This window comes from Crinia signifera, chromosome 9 (assembly GCF_055691185.1).
Source record: "Crinia signifera chromosome 9, ASM5569118v1, whole genome shotgun sequence".
NCBI classification, from domain to species: domain Eukaryota; kingdom Metazoa; phylum Chordata; class Amphibia; order Anura; family Myobatrachidae; genus Crinia; species Crinia signifera.
In genome coordinates, this window is record NC_139225.1 from 26026796 (window position 1) to 26037410 (window position 10615).

General features: G+C 45.1%; 1 protein-coding gene across 5 annotated transcripts in view; it reads left to right on the top strand.

Moving 5' to 3' along the window:
* The window catches only part of SEC16A (SEC16 homolog A, endoplasmic reticulum export factor), a 40459-nt gene extending 30960 nt beyond the window's left edge, over positions 1–9499 (top strand). For 4 of the 5 annotated variants that reach the window (XM_083158611.1, XM_083158610.1, XM_083158613.1 and 1 more), the window contains 5 exons: positions 1728–1819; positions 2119–2184; positions 4131–4190; positions 5841–5903; positions 6570–9499. In XM_083158611.1, coding sequence (XP_083014737.1) covers positions 1728–1819; positions 2119–2184; positions 4131–4190; positions 5841–5903; positions 6570–6629 — 341 coding nt within the window. In that variant the 3' untranslated portion in view covers positions 6630–9499. The remainder of the gene's footprint in view (positions 1–1727; positions 1820–2118; positions 2185–4130; positions 4191–5840; positions 5904–6569) is intronic. The other variant, XM_083158612.1, reaches the window with a different exon arrangement.
* Positions 9500–10615: the final 1116 nt, after the last annotated feature.

Here is a 10615-nt window from a genome sequence, read left to right on the forward strand (position 1 = left end):
GAAGTGGTAAAGTGTTCCTGACTCTGAGCGGCACATTGTGGGAAGCGGTAAAGTGGTCCGGACTCTATGCGGCACATTGTGGGAAGCGGTAAAGTGTTCCAGACTCTGTGCGCACATTGTGGGAAGCGGTAAAGTGGTCCGGGCTCTGTGCGGCACTTTGTGGGAAGTGGTAAAGTGTTCCTGACTCTGAGCGGCACATTGTGGGAAGTGGTAAAGTGTTCCTGACTCTGAGCGGCACATTGTGGGAAGCGGTAAAGTGGTCCAGGCTCTGCTGCACATTGCGGGAAGCGGTAAAGTGGTCCAGGCTCTGCTGCACATTGCAGGAAGCGGTAAAGTGTTCCTGACTCTGAGCGGCACATTGTGGGAAGTGGTAAAGTGGTCCGGGCTCTGTGCGGCACATTGTGGGAAGTGGTAAAGTGATCCAGGCTCTGCTGCATATTGTGGGAAGCGGTAAAGTGGTCCAGGCTCTGCTGCACATTGCGGGAAGCGGTAAAGTGTTCCTGACTCTGAGCGGCACATTGTGGGAAGTGGTAAAGTGGTCCGGGCTCTGTGCGGCACATTGTGGGAAGCGGTAAAGTGTTCCTGACTCTGAGCGGCACATTGTGGGAAGCGGTAAAGTGGTCCGGGCTCTGTGCGGCACATTGTGGGAAGTGGTAAAGTGGTCCAGGCTCTGCTGCACATTGTGGGAAGCGGTAAAGTGGTCCAGGCTCTGCTGCACATTGTGGGAAGCGGTAAAGTGGTCCAGGCTCTGCTGCACATTGCGGGAAGCGGTAAAGTGTTCCTGACTCTGAGCGGCACATTGTGGGAAGTGGTAAAGTGGTTCGGGCTCTGTGCGGCACATTGTGGGAAGTGGTAAAGTGTTCCAGACTCTGTGCGGCACATTGTGGGAAGCGGTAAAGTGGTCCGGGGTCTGTGCGGCACATTGTGGGAAGTGGTAAAGTGTTCCTGACTCTGAGCGGCACATTGTGGGAAGCGGTAAAGTGGTCCAGGCTCTGCTGCACATTGCGGGAAGCGGTAAAGTGGTCCAGGCTCTGCTGCACATTGCGGGAAGCGGTAAAGTGGTCCAGGCTCTGCTGCACATTGTGGGAAGCGGTAAAGTGGTCCAGGCTCTGCTGCACATTGCGGGAAGCGGTACACTCATTTGAGATCAATGTGCTGAAATCTACAAATTGACCCCAAAAAACTAATAATAATGACTATCTGAGTGCACCTAGTGTCCTACAAGTCACCACTGACGGTATAATAATTACTATGTTACTATCTGAGCGCACCTAGTGTCCTACAAGTCACCACTGACGGTATAATTACTATGTCTCTATCTGAGCGCACCTAGTCTCCTGCAGGTCACCACTGACGTTCTAATAATGACTATGGGGCAGATGTATTAAGCTCGGTGAAGTTATAGTGATTTTTATCACCGGCCAATCAGCTCCTACCTGTGAAGTTACAAGCTTGGTTTGAAAAAGGACAGGTAGGAGCTGATTGGCCGGCGATAAAGACCAGACACTTTATCACTTCAGCAAGCTTAATAAAAACAAAAGCTTAAGTCTCTATCTCTGAGCGCACCTAGTGTCCTGCAGGTCACCGCTGATTGTATAATAATGACTGTCTCTATCCGAATGCACCTAGTGTCCTGCAGGTCACCACTGTGCTGAATAATCTAACATAAGGACAGATCTGTCTCTGTGGTTTGTATCCCTCTCATCAAATTATTTTGTTTTGTACAGTCCCTGAGGAGGAGCAGCCGCCTGTAGGTGCTGATGCAGAGATGATGCAGCCGGCGGACCAGCCCGGCCTTGATAACGGCGCACAGATCCAGGTTAGTTTGTGGTGTCTGCGTTCTGATTGCAGCGAATCGCTGGGTGCAAGTCATCCCAACAGTAAAAGCTTCAGAGCTGTTCTTTAAAGGGTCATTTTATTCTGCCGCCAGGTCACGAAGGATCTTGGGTTATTTTTACGAGAATTCCGCCTTTATCAGGAGGCTGGGCGCAGACCCTGCTGATTTTTATTTTCATGGGCTACTTCTCCAGGGACCAGTGATATCAGTCAGGGTTCCGATGGCTGGGTTACATGTTTGCATAATCTAACGGTCTCCTATGTGTGTTTTCTGTATTCTAGAACCTAAATGCTGCACCTGGCTCTGATTTCCCAGCGTCCAATCAGGAGGATTATCCATCAGGAGAGGTGAGATCCCCAGGGCGGTCTGCCCATTAAAGTCTTTCTGCTTGCTCTCTCTAACCGCATCATGTAACTCAGTGACTCATCTCCGTCATTAACGAAGTGTTTCATTGTGCAATGCACGGACTGCAAGTGTTGCGCCTACGCTTCCTATGTGGTCCAAGCACAATTGTCCTTTTCCTGAGCCATGATCCGGCTCCTTCTGGGAAGTTTAGCCTCAGATTTACTAGCAATAAAGTTCCCCCTCCACTTGCCAGCGTTCCATAGTTCTTCCCCAACCTCTTTAGTCTCTTCAAGCACTTTTATATGAAGCAACATACATTCTGATTGGCTGTTCAACAGCAGGGTGTGGATCAGTTTGCCACCAGCAAGTTGGTAGACAGTCATTAGGTCGACACTCTTGGGTTGACGTATTTAGGTCGACATATGTCTATGTTGACATGAGTCTCTAGATCAACATTAGGTTTAGGTAGTTAGGTCGATGGGGTCATAATGTCGACAGGTGTTTTTTTTGCCCTTCTGTACTAGTGGATGGTAGGGCATGAAATACCAGCTGTCGGCACATGTTGTGTCGACATAAACACTGAAACGTACCCTCGCATGGCTTGCTGCGCTCACCATGCTTTGGGCACGATGCTTTGCTATGCGCGGCACACTATTTTATTCTCCCACCACGCCCTAGTGGATGACGGGGCATGAAATACCGCCTGTTGGCTCATGTCGGCTCAAAAAAAAAACAAACAGTTAAATGACCCATGTAGACCTATCTGCATGTTGACCTTATCCTTGTCGACCTACTTGGTGGTGACCCAATGATAGTATCCCCAACAGCAGTGGGTGATCCTCTGACCCACTGAAAGCTATGATCCACCGACTGGATGAGCTTATTGACGGCCATCGGTCAGCGACCTATCGGCAGATTGGGGAAATAAAGCATGTAGTCTTGATTATGCGATCCCTAACGGGAATGGGATATCGGAGTTTATACACGTGTTTAATATCCACGATCAGGTGATTGTTCCCCAAATCACTGCTGGTGTACGGTCCCCTTAAGTCTCTGTATCTGTACACAGTGTGCAGTCACAGCTATTTTTCCAATACAAGGTCAGTTCTGCTCCATATACAGACTCAGTCGCACAGTATACAGGTGTCCTATATCATATTACCCAGGAGAGTCTCCTGGTGCGTCCTAGTCCACAATGTGATGAAGATACATTTTGGCAATGAGATGTCAGGCGTTAGCATAATTTGCGCGGGACTTGGCAGCTCTCTGTCGCCAGGCATCTCACGCTGCATGGCGAATTGAGGGCCAGGTGGATGAGGACACATCTCTATGTGCACTGACCACATCTTAATACACAACTGCTTCCACTAAGTACATGGCAAAGGGAACAACCAGATGGATCACTGATCCCTACAATAGGCTACGTATGTCCGGTCACAGACCTATATTGACACGAGTAATCTATAAAAGCGGCACCCTGTAATATATAAATAGCTGTGAAACACCTGGTTTAGGCTTATGGTTCTCAGCTGTTCTCTCCTGGACATTGCATATGCTGCCCTAAGGTTAGCAGATACATCTGTCTGCTAGGCATGACCTGTAAGCCAGCCACAGGTCACTGAATCGCTGTGGCACCCAGGGAGTTACATTCTGTTACTCCCAGTGCCCCTCTCTAAATAAAATTGTTCCTCTTTGAGTTTATAAAGAGGGCATAACCGATGTAATCTCACCCATCGGTCAGTTAGCCGCACCTCATTGGACACTAGATTTTTATTTTATTTTTGCATCACTTGGAACCACCCTTTTGCCTTCTGAGCTCCTACGGATTTTTTTTTTTCTTTTTGAACTTTATTAGTCTTGGGGAATGTGAAGCCTAATGCAACGACATGCATGATCATTTATCATTTTGTTTTTTTGTGTGTGTGGTTTTTGTGTGTTGTTTTTGTAGCTTTCTCGGTCTAGCTCTCTGAGTTCCTTATCGCGTGAAGTAAGCCAGCATTTTGATCAGGTACATGGAGCTGGCCACCTTCATTTTATTTTTTAAGTACTTTCTATAACTAATTTTGCACTTTGTTTTTGTGCTACTAATTGTGCTTGCCTACTTTCCACCTCCCTTGCCTAACCCTGTGATGGTGTACGAAAACACGTGTTGTGCACCCGGCTGTACACATTACCCTGGCCAGTAGGGTATATAGCTTTACCTCAGGTTTCTTGCTTTAAGAACACACAGCGTTGTATAGAACTTAATGTTTCTGTGGTAATTTGGGCAGGACACAGCAAGATAAGCCACCAAGACAGCGTATAGTACTCCATATATGAAGTACACAAGAGTATGCAGGTTTTGTACACATTTTCAGTATATTGATGGGGTGGCAAAAGCTGTTTTGCTGGCAGGACGTGGTGGCCATTTTGCCTCTACTCAGCCATTTTGTCACTGTGTGGTTCATTGTCTTTCGCATCCCCTGGGCGTATGTAACTCTTGTTGGCAGGGGCTCACACAGTACAAAGACAACTTGAATACACCAATAATATGTAATAAACCCTATATATGTGAGGGGCCAGTTTACCGTCATTGCAGCTGCACTCGCATTCCTTGTGCAATAAAGTCCGCCCAGAGAACCACTTACTCAAGGCAATGTAATATGCCAGGGGTAGGCAACTGTTCCACCACTGCCCTCCAGTTTTGGTGGAACTACACATCCCAGCATGCCCGGTGACCGTTGTGCTACTAAGGCATGTTAAAACTGCAGGGCATGCTGGGATGTGGAGTTTCACAGCAGCTGGAGGACAAGTTGTTCCCTGTAAACTCTTTAGATTTGATTTGGTCAGTCCCCTGCCATCGCTAGTACCGAACACTAGGTGAAAGTTCATTCAAAAATGGCGCCCACGCCAAAAACTCCAGTCTAATGGACTGGACGAAATGTCTGAGATCTGACTGACTCACTTATTTGGAGATGCAATATGTACAATCCAAGGCGGGGCTTCTGGCAAGATGTGAAGCTATAAACAGAAGGCCGATAGCCAGCTCTGCCTCACTGCCTATTGGCTGAGCTGTGGTGCACATGACTGGTGTGGTGTCATGTGGTTTCCCTTCTTGGTTTAGTGGTGGTGAGATATTCTGGAGTATTACCTCACTCTGTCTCCTAGGTAACCAATTACTTTATAGCTCAAGTGCAGCCAATCTCTTTCTGTAGATTGTGCTACGTCGCTGCTGCGCTGGGTGTGGGACGTATAGATTGGTGTTCTCGCACACGTCTTCAGCCTTTGTTTCCAGAAACCCGACTAATCTATTAACACAGCACGGTTTGCATGCCTGTAACCTGCGTGTTTGCTCCTCACCCTGTGCATGGAGACTGTGTAATCCCAGGTGGTGATCTGTAAGTCTTTCCCTCACAGACTTGCCCACCACCACCTGGTCCCTTTGCTGTCACTGCTCTGTGGAAGGGATTTGCCTATAGAGCGGTCAATTTGCAGAACCTCATGAAACCAACCCACCTTCTGCAGTCTCTCTGCCAGTGTCCAATACATGGACTTGCCTTGTCTACCCCTATCTGGTTCTGCTCCGAGGAGCCAAGGCTAGTTCTAGCTCTGTGCACAAATCCCTTCTTCAGCAGCGGTGTAGGAGGCGGAGAGCTGACGCCATCTTCGTGTTTTGCAGACACCTGTTCCCGGACCTCCCACTGGGGCCGTTACATTTTACAACCCTTCCAATTTTGCACAAGTAAGTAAAACCTCGGTGGGGAATTTCACTAAATATGGGAAAGCCAAAAATGGTTGCACAATGTACAAGGCTGGATTGGAAAGTAGTGCCCTCCATGAGCACCTTAAGGGTCAACACTTTAACTCTGATGGTGAGATGAAAGCTGCCGTTCAGTCCTGATGTGAAAAACCGCCAGCTTTCTTCTCCGGTGGGTTTGCCAAACTCCTCTTGCGTTGGCGCACATGCGTGGAAAGGAATGGGGACTATGTTGAAAAGTGAATAGTGCATTACATAGAGGATAAACGGAGTATCATGTACAAAAAAAAAAAGTGTTCAAATGTGTTCACAAATAAAAAAAACTTCTAGCCATGGAGGCATTACTTTTCAATCCAGCTTTGTAAAAGGTCAGCAGATGTTTTAACAATGGGGACAATAAGTTCACTTTGCACTTCTGTTACGTTCCTAGCTCTCGGTGAGTTTATTGGGTAGGCCCGGTTGACTCCATATTATGTACTGTGTGTAGGCGACAGGTAATCATGTTTATAAATAGCTTTGACTTTGCCTAATGCTCATGTTTGGATGAAATGGTAACATTTAAACGTCAAACTGTGTAAATCCCTGGTTACCAACAATTCCGTTCGGAAGTTTCGATGCCTCTGTGGCTAAAGTCTCTCTCTCCTACAACAGCCATCTTCAGCAGCACGGACTGGGCGACTCGGGCAACGGAAATACCCCTCTTTGAAGTAAAGATTCGGCCTCCAAATCATTTCAGAACGTCCGGCCTGTGACTGGGAATTAGAACTGAGAACCTGCTACTTGTGGCTTTTTTCTTTGTCCGATGCTGAAGTAGTGACAACTTTCCCTGCATTGTTCCTGCAGGGATGTGGTTGGGACATTTCGAGTCCTCCCGTGTCCGACGCGCTCTGGCGCAGCATTGCAGGTTGTTTGTGGGGAGGGTTTGCGCATTTGGTAAGTTCTGGAAAAAATGGGACAATGGCGAGATCGAACTTTTCCATTTTGTGGCCTTTCCCCCTAATTTTTGTATTAAATGACACAATCCCAAAAGTGGGCGGACGGCCTTTCCAAACACACACAGAGCATATCTGCCGCTCGGTAGTCTCCATAGGCATTAAATCTCGAATTAAAGGAAAGAAACAAAAATTGTATATGGATATATTGCTACAAGAGTGAGACGGACTGCAATTTTCTCTATTTTCTCCGACAACCCCCTTTAAGAAATAATATATTAAGTTCAAACTGTGACGAATTAACCCAGAAGATTTTTATCCTGTAGTATGTATGTAGTTCGACGCGTCTTGTAAACTTGAAACCTGTATAGTCTCTTTAATCTTTTGTAAAATAGTTTAATCTGTTGGGTCTTAAAGGTCGGCTGCGTGGACCATTCTGCGCAGCGGATCCTTACCACAAAAATAGACTATAATTTTCTTTCTTTTTTTTTTTTCTAATGATTGTGATTATTTTTAAGTGCAATATAATTATCTGCTTTTCTCTCATGCTGTTGGCTAATTATAATAAAAAAAAAAAGAGATGGCTGGTAAAATAGATAAAGGAAAGAATCCACCATTAGAATACGTATCCTCATTTTTGTTCTACGAGTCTCTGTCTATGGAGATGAGGAATCACTGATTCCATCAGACTTACCTTACAGGACGACTCTCGGCGGCTGGACAAACTTGAAAAGGCTTTTAAATGTTTTAAACATTATTTAAATAAAATTGTGGGAAAAAACCCAGACAAATTGGGAGCGAGAGTAAATGCAGCCTTTGCAGGCGTACGGGGTGAATGTTGTGGGAATTACTGTGGCTGCTGCCAGTGGTACCTCAAGTTTATGTTCTTTCTGGGTATTGTTGGAAAAGTGTTATCTTACAGGCTGCAGTGGGTGTGCCATTTGGCTGACTGGATTTAAGGCCCACATGACATGAAGGCTTCATGTGAGTATTTTATTTTTATTAAGTTTTGGTCTTGAAGCCGTGTCTTTCAGCAAGGTTTAACGGTACGGAATCGCCGGCTACCTACGCCCGTATTGCTCTTTGTTTCGTGGAAAAGTGGATTCAGGTTTATGGTCTTCCTCTGCCTATATTTGCATAGTGTACCCAACACTAGATGTGTCACTACTGCGTGATTCAGGAACTAAAGATAATTGAAAGCAACGAGATTTTATGTATCGGTCGGGTCATTGGAAAAAAAAAACGCTCGCCCACTTACAGGTTATGCCGTAAAACGTTGGGGCATGATCGCGCAATTTGTTGGCACATTGTTAAACGATACAAGGTCCTTTTTTGCTTTTAACTTTTTTATTTTAGGATCTATTAAAATCAAATGCTTAGTTTTGATTTGTTTGTTTCTGTGTTATATTCTGTCATTTATTATAAATATATATATTTTTTAAATGGCTAAGAACAGGTTGGCCCGTTTCTCCTGAACAGCCTGTTTCACCGTAATCATAGCGGCACAAAACTTAGTGCACCTCACTGGGTTTATGTATAAGAGAAAAGCAGAATTGTTCTCTGGAGCCCCTCGTGCCCTTAAAAGGTTGACGTGGTACTTTCACATGCTGCTACTCTTTACCGCTCACAAATATGAGCTTAGCCTTGCGGAATATAAGGCAGTGATACATTGGCAGATTATATACTGACCATGACCTAGAAGAACTTTAACCCTGTGCCCTTCCTCCATCTTTGCTCCAGTCAAGCTGAACAGCCCCTCTTGGCACACCAAACCGCATGAAAATCTTATAGCGTTGGGTGTATTTTGCAGAAAATGCATCTTAGTCACCTTGCAATGTGACAAGGATGCACTTGGAAACTGTCCCGATTAATGTGATTTGTGGTACTTGTATATCTGTGTGCGACTGAGTCTATATGAAGTACTACAACGAAGCAGCTGCAACTTTTTTCCAATACGACTTAGTTTCTGCTCCAGATACCGACTGCGCTGCACACACAATGCAAGTATTATAGATCACATTAATCAGCAGTTTTCTTGTGCATCTTAGTCGTAGTAGGTTGCGACTAAGAAGCATTTTCATTGGTGGACAAAAAAAAAAGATGCAAAGATGCTTTGCCTTAGCAGACCTACATTGGACCTGACCGCTCACTTACGCCAGGAAGTTGCCTTGGTTAAGGCTGAATGGATGATGTCACCTCTTTCAATATAATAGGAAATTTATGTATTCTATAAACTAGGTAACTTTTTTGTATAGACTCAGTCTTTTACGTGAGCCTTCCTGACAGTCTTATTTAAGTCATTGTTCTTTTATAGCTGGAGAGGGGTTTATAGTTTTGCAGTCAATTTACCAATTTCAACAAATATATGCAGGTGGAATAATGCAGCAGTGCCAGTCATCAAGGATTTTTTTTTTTTTATAATCTCATCAGTCCTTCCCTGCATACAAATTAATGACCAGCCAGTGCATTGCAAGCCGTTGCAGAACTACATGTCCCATCGTGCAGTTTCCACCTTTTGCACAGTGAAAATAATGCCGCACTATTCTCCTACAGCAGCTCGAGGGAACTGCAGGCTGCTCCGTAGCACTACGATATACCAGATACATGTGGCTGACCATTAAAAGCAGCATCAGATTTTCGTGTTGGGTTTTAAACACCGCAGCTGTAAAACCATCTTTTAGTCTTATGTCTCAAGTAGCCGGTAACTAGTCCTAAAACCCAGAGCCAGCTGGAACATCGCACCTGTAGCGTTTCTGGCTTCATGTCTGTCTCTTGTAGTTTTTCTGATCTCGTTTATTAAAAGGAAAAAAAAAACCTACTTGTGAAGCTGCTATTTTGCTAAAGAATGTTTTATTCTGTAGCTGTAAATTTTGAATAAAATATTTTGCGTCCATAAGCGCGAGCTTCCTGGTCCAGTCATTGATTGGTTTTCTAAATCATAAACCTCTGTAATTGGACTTGTTAGTTACAGAAAGACTTTTATTATCCTTTATATAATATATATGGTGCCGCAAGGGATCTGCCGTGCTTGAGTCCAGGGTACATAAACGAGAAAGCAAAACAGGAAATGTTGACCTAAAGTTGAGGACATGGGTATATTACCATAGCTATGTCAGCGGTCGACTGACCTAGTTATCAGCGTGGCAAAATACTGCAGGATTTGGTGCTATCGAAAGTTACACTTATGTTGAAGGGACTTCTCCACTAGTGTTGGCCACAAATAAAAGGTGTTAAGGCTGAACATTGGCAGCTGGTCCACATTACAAGCCAGAAATGTCACTGTTTACCACCATTACCTTGTCTTTGCAAGTTCACCTTTGGTATATTGCTCACTGCTGCAGCAGCAGCAGCTTCGTGTGCTGCAGATCTGGGAACAGCCACCAGAGGGAGCCATGGTCTCACCGTCGCAGCTGCAAGGCAGTAGATGTAGCGTGTACAAGTTCTGCTAGTGGTTGAAGTCATATTGCGGCATTGTTAAATGCATTTTGAAACCTTTCTGAACATAACCTACAGGCCCATTTATAATACAGTAGTTCAGACAATAACTATGCTGCAAGTGCACAGGTTCTTTTACGTGTGGAGGAACATAATGGGGACCATACCACAGGTAGGGTACACATGTGGACAGTGGTACATTGTCATAGTAGGGTGAGGTAAGAAAGGCCCTGCTAGCATGAAGTTTGTATGCAAGAGAGGTTATCACAGTAAATCAGGGGCTTTTAAGGGGGTGTGAGTCAATGCTATCATGCTATCACAATATACTGT